At 43.8% G+C, this 22,925-nt stretch overlaps 1 protein-coding gene across 7 annotated transcripts in view; it reads right to left on the bottom strand.

Annotated features, from left to right (window-relative positions):
* Window positions 1-22,925, bottom strand: part of LOC121329171 (voltage-gated potassium channel subunit beta-2) — a 54,231-nt gene that overhangs the window by 819 nt on the left and 30,487 nt on the right. For 6 of the 7 annotated variants that reach the window (XM_041274590.1, XM_041274589.1, XM_041274588.1 and 3 more), the window contains 12 exons: window positions 8,688-8,731; window positions 8,094-8,131; window positions 7,851-7,930; window positions 7,083-7,127; window positions 6,897-6,941; window positions 6,579-6,622; window positions 6,294-6,380; window positions 3,993-4,078; window positions 3,145-3,265; window positions 2,960-3,054; window positions 1,830-1,950; window positions 275-363 (listed from right to left, as the gene is read on the bottom strand). In XM_041274590.1, coding sequence (XP_041130524.1) covers window positions 275-363; window positions 1,830-1,950; window positions 2,960-3,054; window positions 3,145-3,265; window positions 3,993-4,078; window positions 6,294-6,380; window positions 6,579-6,622; window positions 6,897-6,941; window positions 7,083-7,127; window positions 7,851-7,930; window positions 8,094-8,131; window positions 8,688-8,731 — 895 coding nt within the window. Of the gene's footprint in view, window positions 1-274; window positions 364-1,829; window positions 1,951-2,959; window positions 3,055-3,144; window positions 3,266-3,992; window positions 4,079-6,293; window positions 6,381-6,578; window positions 6,623-6,896; window positions 6,942-7,082; window positions 7,128-7,850; window positions 7,931-8,093; window positions 8,132-8,687; window positions 8,732-16,436; window positions 16,908-22,925 lie in introns of those variants that run through there. The other variant, XM_041274595.1, reaches the window with a different exon arrangement.

The raw sequence follows: 22,925 nt of genomic DNA, 5'->3' as shown, positions 1-22,925 counted from the left end.
CCGTATAGACATGAGCACACTAATCCACACATCACCCAGGCCTGTTCCTGTAGAGACATGAGCACACTAATTCACACAACTCATAACAACAGAATCCCCTTGTGGAGTCGGGTGCGTTTCCAGGAGCACACAGGGACCCTGCAGAGGAGAGCAGGAGAAGCCTCATGCAGGGGCACACAGGGACCCTGCAGAGGAGAGCAGGAGAAGCCTCACCCAGGGGCACACATGGACCCTGCAGAGGAGAGCAGGAGAAGCCTCATCAGCCAGCACTCACCTGTATTGCTCCAATGTTCTCTATCAGCTGCTCTGTATTGGAAGCCCCCAGCAGGACTGAACTAACGCCTTCGTTCCGCAGACACCACGCTGCAAGAAACGGCACATCATTTAGTGACATCCATCAAAGCAGCGAGCATCGAGATGCATGACCTTTCACTCCACTGGAAGATTGATTATTTATTTTAAAAAAGTTTTTTTTTTTTTAAAAAAAAAAAACAATTTGTTTTTTTTTTATATAATTATTTTTATTATTATTATTATTATTATTATTATTATTATTATTATTACTGAGAAATGCACACTTATCATGTCAAAAGGTTGGAAAGCTGGCTGGCTAGCTAAGCGCAGAAGTCAATCAGAAACCAGTCAAGGCTATATATTTATTTTTACTATGTTATTTAATGCGATGGCTAAAGTCCGGTAGAAAGGGCTTTAAACATCTGAACGGAAACACTGCTCTTCCTAACGCACCTCTGAACGCTGTGCACAGTGTACCCTACACCAGCGCACCTGCCGTTCTTTGGAGGCACGGACCAGGCCCAGCCCTGCTTTGCTTCTGAGATCTGGTCTACAGACCGGACTGGGTTAGGAGCGCCCGCGGTACATTTCCGTGGCAGTTCTCCACAAAGCGGTTCAAAGTGCCAGTCTCAGGGACGTGACATAAACAAAGGCTGCGTTTTAAAAAAGGCAAATAAATAACTAAACGCCCACTTTATTAAAGAGACAGCATTTTCAAACTTCAATTAAACATTGCTGTCAAAGTGGCAGAATGAATGGTGTGTGAAATGCAATTTCAAAATCTGTCGTCCTGGAAAGCGCTGTGACTATTAATTCTAAACCAGGAGGCAGATTTTTCTGTTTAAAGCTGTTATTTAAAAGCCATGTCATATCAGCAAAGTAGCATCACTGAATGATTTACACAGACGAGTATTCTGTGGGCGTTAAAAACGATTTATCTAGGGAGTATCAGCATGTCAGCCTGTTAATGACTTGTGTCCTCCCTACACCTAACAGAAACAGAAGATGATTTATGTTTGCATTATAAAATGTTTCCTGGGTTAAGCGTCAGGCTGGCACCCTGCCGCTGTACACATCGGCTTTTACAGCTCTGTAAAATGTGAGGACGAGGTGGCACAGAGTGGACCTGGGTTCGTGGTCTCTAGCCCTCAGTGGACAGTCCACACCACGCAGTGAAGCAGGTTCAAGAGTGAAGGAAGCCAGTTCTTCGGGTTGCACTGTGTCTTAAGGTGGGAGCTCGCTAATACAATCCTAACAGAAACTAGAGCTGGAGGCGGACTGCAAAAGTTATTTTGTAATAATGATTTCCTACTTATTTATTGATTGATTGATTGATTTTCAATCAGAAAGTGAAACCAATCAGCTTAACGGATATTTATCTCAGGTATTTAACCTGCGTTGAACTTGGCTGCAGTTCGCTGTCACTGGTCCCTCGAACCAGCAGCACACACACACACAAAAAACTGAAGTGAGAGTGAGAGAGGGAAGGACGGACAGACAGACAGAAAGAGAGAGAGCGGCAGAGTTCCGTGTACCGATAGCCAGCTGCGGGAGTGTGCAGCCAAGCCTCTCTGCGATTGCCTGCAGCTCTTTCAACTTCGCCTGCTGACGTCGACCTTCCTCGCTCAGGATCTTGTCTTTCAACCACTGGTACCCCTGCCAAACACACACAGCACACGCCCAGCTCAGCCTCGGCGCTCGCAAACCTCTTTCACAAGAAAAAAACCCGGCTGCGGGCTTGGAGACTTTGTATTGTGCGATGGCGGGATGCAGCTAAATTTGTAGTCATGCTTCTTCTCAGACTGCTAGAAGCAACATTCAGGAGCTAAATGAACTGTGCGCTGCCAGAACGGTGTTCTGCACACAGTACAAAAATCCAAAAACAAATTCAGCTTACACAGTGAATTTAGCGCTTTATGTCTTTTGAGTCCATTTGGGCTTTTGTTTAGTTGTTAACTAAACGAAAGGATCTATCTTTAAACAGAGTCACTGCGGTACAAACTGAGCTGAATCCCGCACGCAACACCAAGCACAGCCGCTGACTCGGCTGTAAATATTCCTTCTGCTAATTGCTGCTGCCTCTAAGGCATATAACTCAGAGGGATCATCAATGGCAGTTTTCTACGTAAACATTGCTGGTGGCTGAATCTTTCCAGGTTTTACAAGACAGGTGTAGCTGCACACTAAGCTCTGTTTGAAACGGTCCAAGCGGCAGGGCATCTCACTGGATCCCCCATCGCTTGGATCATTACAACAAGGTTATGAAAAACCAGCATCTCTCAAAGTTCATGTGTGTCTCAGTGTGCAGTAATGGTACACGACTAAAACTTTCGCCTAACAGACGGACGTCTCAACAAGGCGTCATTTACAGACACTTTGCCGAAACAACTGTCCACTAGACTAAAGTTTTCTTTCATTTTAAATCAAAAGGCATTTCAAAGAAGACGTCATTTTCAATGATTTACATGGCAGCTGTGTTTAAGGTCCATCGCGGTTTAGATCATAAAAAAGGATCTTTACATGACAGGACCTGGGAACCTGGTAGTCTGTAAAAAGTATTGAAAACGTCAGCGTGGGCCCAGTTTGTAATGTTTTAAACAGCAGCTGTGGTATTTAAATTTGCTGCAGTTCAGAGCATTAAAAAGGGGGCACCCCACTGGGTTACCTTGAGTGACGCTCTAGAATAAGGGGGGACCCCGCTGTCGTATTTCCCCGATATGATCCCACAGGCCAGCGGAGACCACGTCATAGCGCCCACACCTGGGAGGAGAGAGCAAATTTAATCCCCTCCAAGAATTTTACTGTTGCCTTCTTGCTGTTGCACCTGCAGGTGGCGCTGTGTGTCCGTACCTATCTTATGGAAGAGCTCTGGAAGCTGCACCTCCACCTTCTCCCTCTGGAACATGTGGTACTCTGCCTGCTCACAGATTGGAGGGATCTGGTTGAACTGCCGGGCAACGGAGTACGCCTCCTGCAGGAGAAAGATGGGAACAGCAGCAATGAGAGAGGGTGCTGAGAACTACTGGAGATCAAACATTCCTACAAATCTGTCCATCTGGGGGAGTTAACTGTGTGCTTTGAATTTTTGTTGTATATTGAGCTCCGATAGATAGATTTATTTATTTGTTTTTAGGATTGTGTCCATGCATAAGACAAGATTATTTTTTTTATATCTGCGATGTTTTACAAACACATTGTGTGCATGTGCTTTCTTGTTAACAATGACTTCCTATCAGACACAAACGAGGCATTTTCCTCAGCTGGGATCTGAACTCTGTGATCTCCTTGCCTGGCAAATCGCACAACTTTTGTATTCTAAAACCATCTGCGATAAACCCCTTCCACCCCCAAACTATGACAACAGTTCAGCCAGACCTAGAATTAAAAAAAAAAAATCATAAATCACAGCAATTCCCAAAGGTAAAAAACCCCCCACTGTTCTAATGGAGTTCTAATGTCAAGTCTGCTTGGGGGCTGATTTCTAGATGCCCTGCTGTGACTCCGCTAACAGCAGCATCTGGGTCAGACTTGGTGCACAGTCTTGTTTTAAGAGCAGCACGGCAAAGCAGCTGATCGATGGGGGTTTGCTGTAGAGGCTGCTGTATGGTGAGCTGTGGTGCGGATCGACGCTTTGTGAGTGTACGCAGAGCACTGTGTACATGTAATCCAGGGATTGAAAGCAGCGTTGAGCAACTTGCCATAATCTCCATGGAACTCCAGCGGGAAGTGCCCCAGTACATGGCCATCCCCTGGTTGATGACGTGCGTCATGGCTCGGACCGTTTCTGGAGAGAGAGAGTGTAGAGAGGGCTGTGAAACTGCATCCCAGTGTTCAGTGCGGCTCTGTCTTTGCTTTGTGAATTTGGGGCACTCTGGTTCCCAGCACCTCTAGTGATTGATCTGAATACAAAAATGTACAATTCAGGTGTTTCAGCTGCGGTACTCTAGGGGCAGGAGAGGGAAACAACTGAAATATTTTACCCCCAAAAGAAATTGATTTCTATAGCAGTATTACAGCTCTAACCAATATGTAATTACTTTACCAATGAATTGACACTGAATTGCATATTTATAATTATAGGCATGTTTTAAGAAACCCAGTATCCGGGCCCTGTTTAAAAGTCCCTCGTCCAGTCTAAAACCATGCAGGATGCGATTTCTGCTGCACAGACACAAACAGGCCAAAGAAAGAAGGATCAGTTATTAGGACCAGTGACAAACAGATCAGTCTGTTTTTTTTTATATTTGCATTACAAAAACTAATCATATTTTTAATACATTTAAAGTTGCACGCTATCTATTTTTGTCCTTCCATCTCTATGTCCCAGTGCAACTTAAAAAGAAACTCAGGCTGCTTAGCAGGAAAAGTGCAAGCACATTCTGTAAGGAAAATATGACTTGTCAGGCTACAATAACACTGCTAACCGGAATACAAGTGTTGCTACTTTATCTTAGAAAACTTTGTCAAGCAGCTAGGGACCCCCAGTCCGAGCTCTGCAGCACTTTATTTGACATCCATTAACAACAATGCTAAGCCAGTCCTATCAGTAGGAAGCATGCTGGTGTTATGCTGGGGAGGTGGATAGCTGTGCTTCCAAATTCATACAGAATTGTCGCAAAGGGATCGTCTACAATGACAGGGCAGGGTATGATTCAGAGCCGGCTGCAGTCCAAGCAATGAAACAAGCAATTCCTCCTCTCCAGCTCAGAGTCATTGCCATGCTTCACTACGTAAACATCATTTGATGTGTTTGCATTTTTAATAGTAATTCACTAGCATGTTTGAGAGGGAGGGGAGCGGTTTGCTTTCCCCAGTTCCACTGTAGGTTTAGCAAGGCTAAGGCATTGCTGATCATTTTAACAGACACACGCTGATACAGTCAATTAGGTCTGAATCATAGCGCAGTAAATAAACCTGGAAGCACAAAGACAATCCAAACGCACCCATAATAATAAAAAACAAACTAAAACAGAAAAGAATAAATCTGCACGTATATACATGCTCAGTGTGGAAGGAAGAGAGTACAAACAATGCACATGAAAAAATGAAAATGAATGATCAGGTCTCGGTTTGATTTTATAAATCTCTATATATTTTTCCCAAGATTTTACTTGCAAGATGTTTTTAAAAAAAGGTCAGATTACTTATTTATTTATTTCGAAAGCATTTTATGGTTTTCATTGTTTCCCAAAAAAAAAAAGGGGGGGGGGCACAATATTCAAAAACGGGCACAACATTAAATTAATAAGTATTAACGCCATAAAATGCTTTCTGGAAAAGAGAGACAGCCAATACTCAGAGGGTACCGTCCGTGTACCTTCTACGATGAACGTTCTTGACTTTGCAGTGCTAAATGGGTCCCCTGGTGACAAGAAAAGATTTAGAAAAAAGGCTATAATTACAGCACACACTGCAGACTTATGCATGACTTCCCGAACCCACCCCTACCCCCACCCCCCCCCCTATTTCGGTCGACGTGAGTATTATAATAACTCCACGGATGATCCAAAAAAAAAAAAAAAAAAAAAAAAAAAGGATTTCAGTAAAAAAATGTAGTCTCTCTTTACAGGACCCACTGTTTAGATCAAACAGTTTTTCAACACACAACGTCTTTCACATCCAGTTATTCTGTCTGTTAGGTCCTGAAAGCATGCAGCGATCCCGGTGTGGGGTTTTTTTGTTTTTTTTTTGGCTTGTTTGCTTTATTTCGACCTGTGGCATTTGTTCAGATGGCGAGTTCTTGGTCTCAATGGGTCGATGGAAAGGGTGGTGGTGGGTTTGCTGTATGATGCAACAGAACAGATGAAAATCAGAGCATAGAGACAGAGAGAGAGAGAGTGGGAGCATGCTGTCAGGCAGGGCCACTCTAAGGTGGAGCGGCCCCCCGCTCCTCTTTACAAAGCCGCAGAATGGAGGCGACCTCACAGACAATTCTTTTTTTTAGATCGGTTCAAATGAGGAGGAGAAGGAGTCTGAAAGCAGCCAAGCGACACACCTACCTTCCATGGGCGTGTTGGGGTCGGGTCTGTTCGCAAACACCACGTCCACGTATTCCAGCTGCAGCCGCTCCAGAGAAGCCTTTAGCCCTGGAAAAGGAGACGGCAGCATTACAGCACAACAAGACGCTGTGTCCCACCCCATCACGCCTCTGTATGGGAGCACTGCCACGGTTACATCCAAAATGCATCGGAATTCACAGTGGCAAAGACGATTACGAAGGAGCTGCTGAATCTCTGGGTCGGGAGGGGGCAGTATTGCATGCTGGGTTCCTACGGTAGTCCTACCTTCTATGATATGTTTTCTCGACAGCCCCCTTTCGGTCTCTGCTCTGAAAAGAAAGTTAACAAAGAAAATGGTTGCAGACGACACAGTAAAAGCAAGAAACACAATAGCAGAGATCTGACAGTTCAAAGCCTTTCCATGCGTTCGGGGCAAATCTGATAAACCTTTTCAAAAACTACAAAGCAGTGTAATGTATGCTTATGCAGTTGGTCGGGCGAAATGCATCTCAACATTATGGCCGTGTTTGTATCCTTGTAACGCACCGTCACACTTAAAGAATCTATAGTTTTTAAAAAGTTTTAAAATTTGCAAAGACATACTTTCCACCCCAGAATATTTTGGTTGTGATGACCAAGCTGGAGCGCCTGCGAGAAAGAACACAAACAGGAGAGAAGAAACTGCTGAGTGAGGACGAACAAATCGAGTGTACACAGACATTACACAACAAATATAATCCAGTGAAATCAAATAAGTACTTATACTGACAGACAGACAGTAAGGGTTACCTCCATCCTTTTTTCTTTATTATATTCCCAAGTACAACTTCTGCCCTGGAAGGAGAAAAAAAAATAAGACAAACAAAAGGCTTAGAAGTTTGAACTGGCAATGTACGAGCATTTAAAAAAAGTCAAGATGTGTGTTTTAAAAAAGAGTTTCAAGTTGTAATTTAAAAGGGCTTATTAGAAGAGGGACACAATGAAAAGACTGCGCTGCCAAACCTCAAAGAAATGGGAAATCAGACACATCCGAGGTGCAGGAACAAAACATCACTAAAGTAAAACAAATCGCACGCTCAGCATCTCCAGCTTTATGAAGGGAAAGTGAGAGAGAAGCGAGTCGGTTTGGGGGCGGCACAGCCTCTTTCTTTACATGGTGATGAACGGAGGCAGGAAACAGCCACAGATGCCTCCCGGCGCACTGACATTTTTCCAGACGGCCTCCAAGACAAAGCGTTTGCAGTCCAGAGCATTAAAGAAAGCACGTCTGCTTTACAATTTTAAAACATGTTTTTTTTTTTTTTTTTTTTAAAGTGCAGCCCCTTATAAAAGTTCACCATGGTATTTTTTCTAAATAACAGGGAAGTACGAAAGAAAAGGAGAATGAATGAAGAAGAAATAAAGGCATTGGATAGTGAGGGGTCCCTGGCACAGCGTGCAGAGTGACAGATGGGCGAGACCTGGCACCATCTCTCATCCGAGAGCACATGCAGAGAACATTGCAGTGGCGCTCCAGGTTTCCTGCTGCGTGTTTCTCTCTCGCACCGCAGTACCTACTTGCCAGCAGCGTAGACCTCCGCCGTATCGAACAGATTGATCCCGTTCTCATAGGCCAGCGTTATCAGCTGCTCTGCCATCTGCGAAAACACGAGAAAAAAACAGAGAAATTCTGAAACAAAAAATAAAACAAAAAAGGGTTCTATCTATCTCATAAATACTAAAGCCCAAACTGACATGTTTATTAATGTCCAGAAATATTCAAGCTACAAGAAAAATAAAAAGCCCAGCAGAAGCCCTTACCTCGTCAGTAATCTGACCTCCGAAGGTCACCCATGTTCCTGCAAAACGGACACAAATCCAGCATGATTTATGGGAACAACGAGCCCTCCCCTCAGCACAGCGATTCCTGACATTTCAAATGGAGTGCGGCAATGCAGGATCACCAGATCGCACAGCTGTGCTTCTTATGCGAGGTGCTGTGACGCTTCCCGTTGCAGAAATACAGTGCCCTTTATTCCAGAAACTACACATGCCAGCACCTTTAACGCAACCCAGTACCTTTTCTGATGATCTGACACTACGCTGTAACCCAACTGAATTAGACTGAGGACTGCATGGCGTACAGTACGGTAGCAAACAGATAAACAGCAATGGACTGAGATCACTTTGCGCTGCTCAATCCCAGGGGCACTCACTGTACTGCCGTTGTTTTGTGTGTATTGTGTGTTTTGTGCCTCCCTCACATTTTAGATGCCGTAGTCATGTCAGTTTTTCCTGATCTTGACTCACTGCGTTGCTGCAATTACTACCTTCAGGTATAAGGATTTGGATAAGAAAGCCACCCTTTTATACTGCAACTGATTATCTATTTAATTCATGTATTTATATGCTCACCTAGACCAAGGCATGACACCTTCAATCCAGATTTTCCAAGGTTTCTGTTGAAAGAAAAGAAAGCAGAGTTTCAGCAACAGATATTACTCAAGGCAACACTTAAATGAACGCTGGAGGCTGGGTACAGATCTGATGATGCTCTGCAGAGAATCACTTACCTGGCACAGCAGTGTTGTGTTTAACATACAGATTTGCAACCCTACAGTTATACTGTTTTCCTGCTGCGCAGCATTATAGACATTCAGTCGTCATCAGCACAGACCCAGCTGCTATTGCTGGGAAAGGGATCCACAGAACATACTGCAGAGGTGGGTGCTGTGTCAGAACACCAGCTACTGAAGGTTAGCTTTGAAATTCAAAAAAGGTTACAAAAAACTGTCTGAAAACTAATTTAGCAATTTTTTTTTCCCCCAGCATTGCCTGCTTCACATCTCTCACTGTTCAAGCAAAGCTGCACAGCCAAAAACACCTGTGCCTTTTCTTTCTTACTGGGGACACACCAGCATCTCGTTTTCTTCAGGACCCAGCTTAGCCTTTTTTAATTACATTTTTTAGTTAGAAAGCTTCTTTTGGTTTTGTCAAATGCTTGAAAATGTTTGGCTTTCCACTCCAAACTCGATTTGGTTTGGCTGCAAGCATGCCCACTCCTTGCTAATACTGTTAACAGCGTTTTGTTTTATAAGATTTACGCAAGCAAGCCCAACAGCTCTAGTATAATCTCAGAAGAGAACACCCACCACGGAGAAAACAGCCAATCATAAAACATTCTTACCAATAGCATTACTTTTTATAACCCCAATTTATTGCACGTTATGATATCAAGTGACGATGACAAACACAGCTCCCCGGGGACGTCCCCAGCCTCCACTAGAAGTCTCGACCTCAGATTCACAGTCCGTGTGCTAACTCCGTTGAGGAGCCAAGCCCTGCATTGCACGCCGGTCTCGAGTGATCGTTTTCAGAGCTGCCCCTCTTACTCTGCGGGAGAGCGCTGAACTTTCTGACCCCATGGGCGCAGTGGACAGACAGGTTCCCGTTTGCGTGAACGGAGCCCACCCCTCCCAAGACTCAAATCCAAGAGTGAGGCACAGCTATCCTGTTACTAATCTCTGCCTGCTCGGCGCACAAACGAGGGGAGCTCAGTTTCCAGTGAAATCAAGACAAGTTTCTGTCGTGCACAAAGCGGCTGCGACAATAGCTATCATAACCGACTTCACAAAAACTGGCAACTGCAAGAGTGGAAATCGTTTTATTTTTTTATTGATCGTTGTGCTGTACAGCCAGCTGCAGTAATGTTCTGAAAAGTACAGCAATCAGCCACATGTGTAATGCAATATAAATACCTAGCACAATAAGAGGCACAGGAACTACTAGCATTGAGCTTTGCAGGACCAGAACATAGCGATCAATTATTGAATGCCAGGCTGCTGGCTCTGGTGTCATTTTGCCTCTGTTTAAGAGGTAAATCTTCTGTGCACAGCAAGCAGCCCCGGTCAGGAATTGTTTCCACAGCATCATGTAAATATAAAAACTCGTTCTCACCTTGCCCATCACTCAGCACTCTGAATTGGCTGACTACAGTAAGCCTGTCACAGAGACACACTTGTTTAAAAATAAAACACTTGGTTTATGACACTAAGTATTTTATGTTAACCCACACATTTTAAAAGCAGAGTGCACATTTCTCATGAAAGAGTAACTCGCCCCAGGGTTAAGGAAGCTGGAACCCTGACGTTTTTCGTGGTGAAAAAGCCATCTGTCTACACAATGTACCTGCTAAATATTTCACCCGTGCTGCTCAATACTGCATGCAGGACTTGTGTCCCCAGTCTGAGACTTCAGTTCAGATACAAAGACGACATCCTTGCCAGGATTAAGTTCTTATTAATGTTTTGTGACGGAGCCAATGTGTGCTTCCAGACTGCGCAAGGAAACAGAGACGATTCTTGACATTATTAAATGATCTATGGCTAGAGGGGTGGAAGATTTAAACCAGCAACTCTCCCTCTCTCTCCCTCTCAGTTGTGATCTTGCCATGGCATGTTGAGTAGCTGGATCACAAAACTATAATAAAAACGAACAGAGCCAAAGTGACAATGAATTACATCATGAAAATGCATCTCATTGTGACTTCTATACAGAGAAAAAAAAAAGATATAGATTTAGATGCACATTTTTTCTTAAAATCTATCTGGAGACACTGTAAAATCGCACAGTGGTTTTGTGATGCTCAGCACCAGGCTGCAGTTTCTTTTCATATGGTACGTTCTTTCTTTGCATTGAATTGAGAGTGAAATGATAAAACAAGCTTCGAATGGCAGAAAATGCCATTCCAGTTATAACCTGGTAAGAAACTGCTGATTTAATTCACAGAATAAACACAGAGCACAGTGATTGTACGCAGTGCTGTGGGCCTGGTATTCCTGGTCCCCATGCAAGTGCGTCAGTGTGCTTCCTTTGCAGCTGTCGAGGTGAAAATGCCACTAAATCACAGTGCTGCCTAACAATGAACTGGATGAGCTGGTGAGGCAACCAGGGAAGCTCGGCTTTGAATAGCAATCAGAACAGGACCTTGGGGGGACAGTAAGGGTTAAATAACTGGACCACAGTGTGAAGGGAAGCAGGGATGTGTCGTCAATGAGATCTGAATAAATACTGAGACTAGAAAACAAAACCAAAAAGCACAGACAGCCGCCCTTCTCTAACCGGTATTCACACGGAAACAGGTCCTGTTTGCATTTAGGGCTACAGTCTCAAAGCTATCTATTCCAGCTATTCTACAAAGCTATCTCTTTTTTTTTTTTAAGAAAGTAGAAACAGACCCAATAAAATAACCAATCCAGAAATGAACACCTAAGACTTGACTAATGACGATTTTGGAGTAAATTGTTTTGTGACGGGCGATGAGGGTGTCTTGTACCCCAGTAGTGAGAGAGCGCAGGTATGGAACGAGGGTGTCGTGTACCCCAGTAGTGAGAGAGCGCAGGTATGGAACGAGGGTGTCGTGTACCCCAGTAGCGAGAGAGCGCAGGTATGGAACGAGGGTGTCGTGTACCCCAGTAGTGAGAGAGCGCAGGTATGGAACGAGGGTGTCGTGTACCCCAGTAGCGAGAGAACGCAGGTATGGAACGAGGGTGTCGTGTACCCCAGTAGCGAGAGAACGCAGGTATGGAACGAGGGTGTCGTGTACCCCAGTAGCGAGAGAGCGCAGGTATGGAACGAGGGTGTCGTGTACCCCAGTAGCGAGAGAGCGCAGGTATGGAACGAGGGTGTCGTGTACCCCAGTAGCGAGAGAGCGCAGGTATGGAACGAGGGTGTCATGTACCCCAGTAGCGAGAGAACGCAGGTATGGAACGAGGGTGTCGTGTACCCCAGTAGCGAGAGAGCGCAGGTATGGAACGAGGGTGTCGTGTACCCCAGTAGTGAGAGAGCGCAGGTATGGAACGAGGGTGTCGTGTACCCCAGTAGCGAGAGAACGCAGGTATGGAACGAGGGTGTCGTGTACCCCAGTAGCGAGAGAACGCAGGTATGGAACGAGGGTGTCGTGTACCCCAGTAGCGAGAGAGCGCAGGTATGGAACGAGGGTGTCGTGTACCCCAGTAGCGAGAGAGCGCAGGTATGGAACGAGGGTGTCGTGTACCCCAGTAGCGAGAGAGCGCAGGTATGGAACGAGGGTGTCATGTACCCCAGTAGCGAGAGAACGCAGGTATGGAACGAGGGTGTCGTGTACCCCAGTAGCGAGAGAGCGCAGGTATGGAACGAGGGTGTCGTGTACCCCAGTAGCGAGAGAACGCAGGTATGGAACGAGGGTGTCGTGTACCCCAGTAGTGAGAGAGCGCAGGCATGTCAACAGCGTGAGCAGGTCCTTGAGGGCGTGAAACGTGAAACCAGACAGTTTCATTCCAACGCGACGCTGATCCCGTTTCACTCTGCACTCAGAGAGCGGGCCCGTCCATTACCATTTACGAAGTGCGTTCCTCTCCCATTGCAAACGGGGCGATTACAAATCCCAGCCACTTTGAATTAGTAATGACAAAAATGTAACCAATACCCACGCTATTGCAGTAGAGCGCTTGGGCTTTTATATAATACAGCTACGGCTCTGAATATAATAGACAAGCCAGAGGAGGACCGATTATCCCAACCTGTCGAGACTGAAGTGCGGTCAGGTACTGGTAGTGCACACACACACAAAAGTTTGAGAATTTATTTGAAAAGGTCAATCAGACGTGCTACTCTGCATGTAATAGTGAATAAAATACAGATCTTGGTGTCTTGGGATGGTTTCAGAAAACTGGGCACAAGGAAAGTGATTTTTATGGACTAATCGTAGATGAGCGCCAAACAAAAAGCCTTCAAAATAGCTGAAGACAATCAATACGGCAGATTAGGTTCAATGCAATACCCCCTGCGGGATCCAAACCCTCAGCCGGAAAGCCTTCTCCAGTTCACTAATGCAGGTCTGGGTGCTGGCAGCAAGTCTTTTAGTTTCGGCTCGGCAATGCCTTCATCAGGGCACAAAGCAGAAAAAGGACTGGCAAACTGGTACCCATTCCCATAACAAGCAAACAGGCAATCAACTGGTCAATAAAGATAAACGATTCAGTGAGATAAACAGACAGTCAATTACGACAATTATGCAGCAAAAAATAGAGTTAAAAAATAAAAATTCTATACTACTGTCTTTAATATGCAGCCTTTATTTACGTATTTTAAAATCCTGTAATGAATCTACTGTACTGAGGATAATCGAAGTGGCAAGACCGGAGAACTGGAAAACTGGAGAAAAAAACAAACATGTCTGGGATCCGTTAAATGTAAAGGTTTTGTGGAAATTTCAGAGCCTGCATATACAGTATGCATATATATGTTCTTTCTGGTGCCCACGTGATACACTTGACATTAAGGGTGTGAGTCTGAAGAAAAAACTCTCCAAGAACACTCAGCCTGTGGGCAGGTGGAAGACCTGTTTACTCTGATAGCACACAGTCAATCTGACAAGAAGCAGCAGCAGCAGCATTATTATTCTGCAGTTTGATTCTGTGTTTGTTTTATTAGTTCTATTCCCCCTCCCTGTTTCCAAGCTGTCTGCAGTGCTGATACAGCCACCAGCAACTATTCTCTTCCCAGAGCGAGGGACCCCTCGCACGGGTCTCCGATACCGTCTTATAGAAACCCTGTTTTATACACCAATACGAACATGGATGCCTATTTGAATATTTGTCCCAGTGCTAGCATTAAATATTACGGTTATCTTGTGCTGTTTTAGAGAAAAGAAGATTCTATAAAATAAAAAAACCAGGAGGATACGGACCTTTTAATCCTCTTAACTGTCTTTTGCTTGGACTGCCCTCGTAACGCGCACAGGCATTAGAATGAAGAAGCAAGAAAACAGTGACAAACAGCCGCAGCTGAGAGGCTTATATAACTCCTGCTTATACAATCAGCAGCAAAGAGGGATAAGCACCCTTATACAACAACCCTTACTCCCACACCTGGCACGTCCTGCAGTACTCAACAGAGATTTCAATGCAAACCAACGCTAAACAGCACAGTGAGTGTACCGACAACAGGAATCAAGAGATTTCTTAAGTGAACAATAAATCTTCCTCTACTTCGTGCACTGGGTACAGTGTGCTGATAATACCCCCTGCTTCGGCTTGAAGGTCATTACAGACCAGATCCCGTGCAGAGCAGGATAGCGCAACTGCACTGCTACATTAAATGGCTATTTGGAAACGTCTGCTTCTGTTTTTTGAATAACGTTAATACACTACAGCAGGATCAGCAGAGCACTAACGCATTGCCCGGGGACACAAATACATAGAGATTTATTATTATTTTGTATTATGCCTGAAGCCTCCTGTTGACTCACAGATCATTAATTAAATACATCATTTCAACCACCCCCCCCCCCCCCTTCCCTGCCTGAAAGAAGAAAAACAAGAACATTGATGCACATTTAATCTGGGGGGTGTCCCTATGCCTACGGGTTTGAGTACAGTAAATCACCGAGCCAATGTGAACCTCTACTGAACAGATTGTACAGGGGTACTGTATAGGAGACTCATCCCCATCCTCCACCCATGGCAATGGTCAGCACTTCTCAATACAAACCCAGTCTGGACAAACAGGGCTCTATGAAACAAAAGAAATTTGGAGGGGCCACCAGCCTGTAATGAAAACTTCAATTCAAGCTGGTTCTGATATTGATCTGCGATCGACCGAGAAGATTCTCAAACTCGCTTTCAGCACTTGCAGATAGAAGCGAAGGACACGCCAGTCCTCTGCTCTTACACCAGAAACAAGACCCTTTCAGCTGCACAGTAGTTAGGCTCCTAGTTCTACAGCTGTAATAATGAGTACTTCTCCAGCCAACTCTGCAGCTCTTATCAAAACTAGCGGAGACACGATTTACAATAAAGCAGGTTCCCAGCTGAGATGAAGCTGTTAATTCAGCTGCCACAAATGTTAACTTTAATAAAGTGATAAGCCACTTCCTTGTAAAACACCCCATTATGATAGGGTTAGGGTTACTTAGGAATATGCTAATTAAATTCCAAAGAGAACTACATTTAAAGCTACTGTAATGGATCCTATCCCCTTGCATAGGGTTAGGCGACTTTAAAAAAAAAACAAAAAAACCGGCCAGCGCGGTGAGCAGTTTGAAATGTAACGCTGTCAGTGCAAGCACATAGCAGCACCTCGAGATATCAATTAAGAGGCTTAAACGCTGACGTTTCATACACATGTTTCACAAGAGCCTGGTAACTTACTGCAAAGGCACAGGGGTCCTTTCATGTATCAAAGCCACTACTCCAGTGTGCAATGTAATAATTTATATGTAACAAAACTGGCACTTCACTGTTGAATACTTCACTTAATTCTGAGCTGCTTGTCTACAAACGGATTCTTTCCCTCCAGAGCCGCTCGTTCGAGACAAATGCTTTTCAGGCTTTGTTCAGCCCATGATACCACCACCCCTTACTTAGCAAAGTCAACACCAGGTCTCTTTATTTCTCCAAACCTGGCGTGTTCTGCAGAAAGCAGCAGGAGTTAGGAGAAACGGTCTGTGTGCGGGGCTAGCTCTGCCTACTGCTCGCTGCTCGCCCCTATTACTCATCAGCCCACTGTGCTACCACAACGACACCACCAGTCTGAAACAGACCCATCAAATGTCAACCACAGCCGTTCCTCACTTTGTCACGGCTTGTATTAATTCTGCATTTAGGGCTTAACAAAACTGTGCCGTTTACACTTAGAGATCAATCTGATCAGCTTTTACTGCACCTGCAGAAGCCAAGGCTTTTTAAAAGCATTTTAATGTACCAGGAAGGGAGCCACCTGGATTGCATTTATTTTTACAGGAAATCTCAGGATCGGGATAACAGGATCGGGATAAGGTACAGGTCATGATATATAGGCCATATATATATATATATACTATATATATATCTATATATATATATATAATTATATATATATATATTATACACACACATAGGACACCAAAGTAAGGTACTGTGCATAAATCATTAATTGTTAGTACAGCAGACTGATTTAATGGGACGTGTTTTGCAGTCTAGAATATTCTATAAAGACACTATGCAGAAAGTAAAAACTCAAGCTACTGTCCAGTGAAACACCAACAGTGTTCGAAATCTTTACTGAAAACAAGCGAATAAAAGCGCACCCCAACCAGACGCCCGCTTTCCAGCCCCGTGCGCGGAGAGGGGACCAGCAGCCTACCTATATTGCATGCCTGGGGTCTTCATGCTGCAGTCGCTGGAGGAGGGCACGTTCTGCACGGCGAGGTGGCCTAGGCTCCGTGCCACCATGGCCACGGCCCGGAACTTGCTCCTTGTACCCATGCTCGGGCTGCTGCTGCTCTGTCGGTTCAGCCGCTCCTCCGTGCTTCGGTTTTTTAAGCCATGGTCCGAGCATACAAAAGACACCTGCATCCTTCCTGGAGAAGCAGGAGAGGCTGGCTACAAGCGCAACAGTGCCGCACCGAAGCACACTACCGCTGTGCACTATCAGGGCTGGAGAGTCTCCCACTGCAGGACAAGAGGAGTCTGTCTGGTGTTGCAGTGCTAGTGCTACTAGGAGTATGCAAAATGTTTCCTCAGCCAAACTGCTCCAAAAGCAGATGGAGATCTTGAGAGATTTTTTTTTTAACCAACCCTGGAACAACTTCTTGCAGTCTTAAATGAATCCATAACCACGGATAAGTCCAGACTCAGATATGTGTGTTTTTTTTTTTTTTTTTTTAATTCCTGCTCTAGTGAGCTACCTCACTATCTGTGGTCCAGCTTCTTAGCTTCTTTCCTTCTTCCACTCTCCCCGTTCTTCCTTGCTGGCTGGATAAAACGGTGCTGTCACATGAATCTGAAACAGGTTTGAATTAAAACACACACAACTAGAGCTCTCTCTCTCTCTCTCTCTCTCTCTCTCTCTCTCTCTCTCTCTCTCTCTCTGAAAGGTTTCCAGCTCCAAAAGGTCGAGGACGACGTCCAAGCGCAAGTAGCGTTCATCCAATCCCACGTGTGGGACATGAAGTAAATGACAGAGCACAGCATTGTAGGTTTCTGCTTTGTGGCAGTGTGTGTGTGTGTGTGTGTGATTGTTGTGTCTCTGTGTTTTAAGAGTGCAAAAAAGCAGATTTATGTGCAAGTTCAACCCCTGCTCTACTACAGCATGCCTGAGTCAATACCCCTGCTCTACCACAGCATGCCTGAGTCAATACCCCTGCTCTACCACAGCATGCCTGAGTCAATACCCCTGCTCTACCACAGCATGCCTGAGTCAATACCCCTGCTCTACCACAGCATGCCTGAGTCAATACCCCTGCTCTACCACAGCATGCCTGAGTCAATACCCCTGCTCTACCACAGCATGCCTGAGTCAATACCCCTGCTCTACCACAGCATGCCTGAGTCAATACCCCTGCTCTACTACATTAGGTGAACTACGAGCTATATCAGGGAAAGTGCTGTCTGTTACCGACAGTGGAGTTGCTGCAGTAGGGGAGCCCAGGCTGTTGGGCTGTGCTGTTTTTTTTTTTTTTTATAACAGTGGTACTGCAGCGACTGAGAAAGTTAGTACTGCAGACGGATTTAAACAGGATTTGTGTTCTACTGAAGCCGTCCGGGTCGATACTACCTTTCACGGAATGTGTTTACATGCAGGTAAGCCTCATCATACACCATCCATGTTAAATGTGCTTGTTTAAACAGATCATGGATGATGCACTTAGCTGGCCCCCTGCTACCCAGGTGTCTCGTTACCTTCAGCACTCTCCTCCCCATTGTGCTCCATTGTGTTTTGTCATCAATGATTCATAGATTAAAACAGAGCAGGCCATCAGGATGCGCTTGTGTTTGCGGTTTCTCCTGCCTGGTAATCACGAGAACAATTTATCATCATCATCATCATCATCATCATCAAACACCCTAGTGTTTTTTCCTCTCTTTCAGCTGGAGGGCCATCCCTCTTTCACCAGATTTAATCTCCCAAGCCTAGTCTGCGGGCTTTGATTAGATCCCTGAAGCTCATATTCTCAAAAAAACCAAGCCACTGAAATCCTTCAAAGATGTACAACAATTAACCTCCCAGGGATTTCCTCTCCAGATCACGCAGAGCAAAACCAAACTAGGCGGTCACGACTGCAAGTGAATGAAAACTAAAATACAATTCAGAGGGCTCTGCATACCCTAAAGTGCCACAGAACGTTTTCGGCTTTAAAAACTCAAACTCTGTGCAGAATAAACTGTGCTAATGCCTGCAATCGTAACTGCAGATTACCTGATAAATTAAACATGTATTCTTACACTGTAAGGCACTTAACACAGGGGAGGTCGTACTCACAGAGAGAAACCCCACAGGAATCAGGCTGTCAAATGCTATTGGCGCTCTGCTGACTGTGGCGTTAACCTTAACCAGCACGCATAACTCATCTACTTTTATCATCAAAGCCTACAAACCGGTTCTTCTTAACCACATATTTGTTTTAATTAATTGCATTAGATCTGTTTTCTATAAATTCTGCATCCCTTTCTCGTATGCAGTTTCATGTAGCGCTAATCTTATTTGATTTCCTGTAGGAAATCCCGGCTCTAATCTAGGAAAGCAATTCGGAAAAACAAAGACTAAGCACCGCGCTTGGCATGGAAACAAACCCACCGCACCAGCTTACACTGCAGGTCACTCTTCAGAAAACACAAGTGTCACTGCAAAACGAGAAAGGCTTTATTTTTAGACTCATCAAAACGCTGGGGTTTGATTTGATGCAACCGCTCGAGTTACAGAGAGTTTCCTACGCTCGGGGTCACAGTGACGCACAATCAGTAGTTTCAAGTGTCCGAGTATCAGAAGCCATGGGAAGAAAAGTGGCTCTGGAGTCTCTTGAAGGGACTCTGCAGAAATCGAAATCGAAATTGAATTGTCTTTTTTTTTTTTTTTCTGGGCTCAACACAGAACCCAGAACGTCAGCAGGGCGCTAGGAGCGTACGAGCGAAGGTTGGTGTGCAAACTGAAGGTAGGTATCGTGTGCACCACGTGTGACGGACAGACAGGCTTAGCACAAAAGAACACTTAAAATTGGAACCCTATATATATATATATATATATATATATATATATATTACGCGCAGTAGGCTATTTCAAATATATAAAACAACGGTGTATCTAAATATATGAATCCTGCCCGGGTTTGATTTACAATCTCTCTACTCCTTCCCTGGCTTTTCCAGTCTGCTTATTGGACTGCAGGCATCCTATTAAAAGTATGTCACGCAGATTGAGGGGATCGGGTATCACTTTTCCAGTAATTCCACTTCTCACATGACCTGTAATAATCGACCTCTGCGTTTACTTTGGGATGGACATACCCTACCTGCTTGCTGTACTAAAGGAATAGGGCTTTGGAAAGCGCGTTCTGCATGCATGATTTGTGCTTTACTGCCGACGCATTCACACAATCAATCAATCCTTTCAAGTTCAGTAACTACACAATTATTTTTTAGGCATTAATAAGGACGTTTCCCTATTTAGAGCTCCCATTCTGTTTTCTTGCTCACTCCACTGAATCCGTTTCTGCACTGAATACAGGGCTCTGTGCCTCAAAAAATAATTCCACATTGAAGGGATCCTTATTGGTGACATTTTATATACAATAAATTATATCTATATATAATAAGTTTGTATATTATAATTTTATGGTTAATTTATTTATATATATTTAATAACAGATACAATACAGAAGAAGAATAAAGGAAAATAAATGGATTTAATACCATGGAAGGTTTAAATAGAAAGGAATCGTAGATTGTTGCATCATTAACTATGCAGTAAATTACATCTTTAGTTGTTTTTGTACATTTTCCTTTGCAAGTGAACTGTGACATTAGGGTCTTATCAAGCACTACGTTTGAAGACTGACTTTGGATATGGTTTTAATTCCTGAAACTGGTGTTGTTTTTTTAATCTTTTGCTAAATTGCATTGCCTTTTACGTTGTATGCAGTTCTGTGCATGGGTAACATTTTGATTTCATTTTCAGTCGTCTCTTTTGGCAAGTGATATTTTCAGAATCATAATCGTTCTGAATTAAAATACTACTGTTGAAAATATAGTAAACTGTACCAACAAAACCAACTACAGAACACCGAAATGGAAGCCTACTTATTTTGAAACACAGTCCTTTCAGCTATGTATTTTTGATATTGTATCGTTTATCGAACACACTTTCTCGTGACAAAGGCATGTTAAACATACCGAAAAGCTGGGAAGTTGGCTCTTTTGAGAAAAAGCTTGATCACATATATATAACACATTATATGCAGATTAGGTAATTATGCACTCAAATAAAATCTATGCAGAGTAAACATTTAAAAACTGTTGACACAGCAGAGAGATGCAGCGTGCACAGTAACGAGCTGACCCAGGCGTTACTGCAAGATTAAATTCACTACAAAATCCAGAAACAGGAAGAGATCAGGTGGGGCCTGATTCAGCTTGCAGGAAAACCTGGAACGGCTCCAACTGCAGTGTGATGGGAGTTTTATTTCAGTCTGAATAGGGGGCCTTTAAAAAGGTGCAAAGATACAGCTCAGATTGTCTTCTCTGGCAGCAGCGCTGCCATTAATAATTCAAATTAAAAACGAGGAAAGAGTAGGTCATCGGTGTGACTGACATGCGTTCAGACGGGAGCATTCTTTGAAATCTTTTCCAGTGGCTGTGTAAATGCTTCCCCTGTTGACTGATATGCTTTACGGAACAGTTTTTTAAAATTTTTCTTAACCTAGAGCTGTGCCAGACCGCAGGTTTTAAAATGAAGATGCTTCTTTGCAATCACAAGCAGTTCTTTCAAAGCTGAACACGCGAGAGCTGCTGGAAGCGCACCACAGATAAGATTTCTGGAATTAATTTGTTTGCTGCCAATCCCTTTAAACCTGGGAACTGGGGAGCCTGCAGACGGAAACGCTTTGGGTTTTTTTTCTTCTGGATATTGCATTCTGGTCTTTAAAAGCAAAGCAGCAGGGCTCGTCCCCTGTAAAAGCCTTCCGTCAGCAGAGGAATGAGCTGCTGCAAGCTGGCTTTAAACCTGCTCTACTGATCTAGCGTTGTTCCCCTCTGCCCCCTCCCTCTCCCAGGTAATCCATGCACAGTTCACTAACACAGCCGTCACTTAGCTTGCACCGAGCCTGCAGAAGCTCAGAACTCCAGCAGTGCCATGAGGAGACGCCTCTGCTGTGTTGAATACCCTGATACTGTAGGAGGTAATGCATTGAAATTTTCTGTTTTACTTTCTGTGATCAAGAAATCAGAAACGCACTGGAAATGCACGTAATAAAAACAACTGAATGCAACAAAACGAAATGTTATATGGGTGGTACACTGCTGCAATAACACCACTGAGGGGCTGAATTAGCAACTGAAATGAGCATATCTGCAGCTGGAATCAAATTATAGGACTACTCTAGGTTTTCTTTAAAAAAGGGAGTTTTCTTTTTTGGGCTACAAACAGTTGGATAGAACACCAGTGCCATCTGCTGGTGATGCATGATAAAATAAAAAAAAAAAATACCAGAAACACTGGGATAACTAAACAGCACCAGAAAGGTTACAAATATGGGGTGGAAGTAAGACTCCTATTGCATAGCAGTTCCACCCACTTCAGGTTTTCCTAGCAGCTTGATTAGCCTATAGCTAACAAGCTCTATTGTTGTTATAAAGAGAGAACTATGCTTCTGCTGTAGTGCTGAATCCTCCTATACTGTACAGATACTTGGACTGTTACCCCCGTGTATACTAAGTATCTTTCTGATGCTTTACGGCATTTAAAATATACAGTATAAAAAAGAATTAACGTTGTGCTGATGCATTACTATATGACTGAAAATCTAATCTAATACAGCACACTGAAGATCCATTACTTACTGTATATAGAGAAGATTTAAACTCCATTAACAACATTCATTTAGAATAAAAAATAATGATGATACTAATACAAAAGAAGATGACGAGTATTCACTAGCATGCAAATAAAAAAAAAAATCAATAATAATAATAACAACAAGGAAAATCAATACCAGAGCTTTACTGCAGCTCTCACAAGATGCTGAGCGGCGCGTTCCATAAATCACCCTGACTTTAGGAAGAGAATTGGCTTTATAAGAAGCTACCAGGAAATGGTAATTAAACATGGACAGTAAGAGGATAGGCTCTCCTGACAGAAAGACCCCCTCCCCCCTCAAGTCTTTCCAGCGCCACTGAGAGTGCCAGGATGTTTATGAAGCGGACAAACAAAAGACGAGGATGATGTGTGATTATTATACAGTATAACTCACTGCACTCCAATCCTCCAATGCAGTAAACTCAGGATTCTGATCATTCTCAGGTCTCTTATATTTCACTTTGCACCTGCAAGTGCCAGTGTAACTGCTTATATTTACCTGCAATCTGGGGAGTTGCTAAAACTTAATTTTGGTGTAAATAAACGATCTGTCTGCTGTCCCAATGTACATCTCCCAGCTATTAATAAAGTATTCTCCTCCATTCCGGGGCACAGGGGTAACAGTAAGACATTATATTGAATCGATGGTCTAGCAATGGGTCAAACTCGCTCAGTATTTATCCACAGCTGCATTTGAAACTGGTAATGATAGGTAAACAAACTGAATAATGTAGTTGAGTGCACTTACAGATTTGCTATTCATCCTTACTGTGTAACATTACC

This window comes from Polyodon spathula, chromosome 16 (genome assembly GCF_017654505.1).
Source record: "Polyodon spathula isolate WHYD16114869_AA chromosome 16, ASM1765450v1, whole genome shotgun sequence".
Lineage (NCBI taxonomy): Eukaryota > Metazoa > Chordata > Actinopteri > Acipenseriformes > Polyodontidae > Polyodon > Polyodon spathula.
Note: the sequence above shows the minus strand (reverse complement) of the source record. Positions and strands in the feature narration are given on the sequence as shown.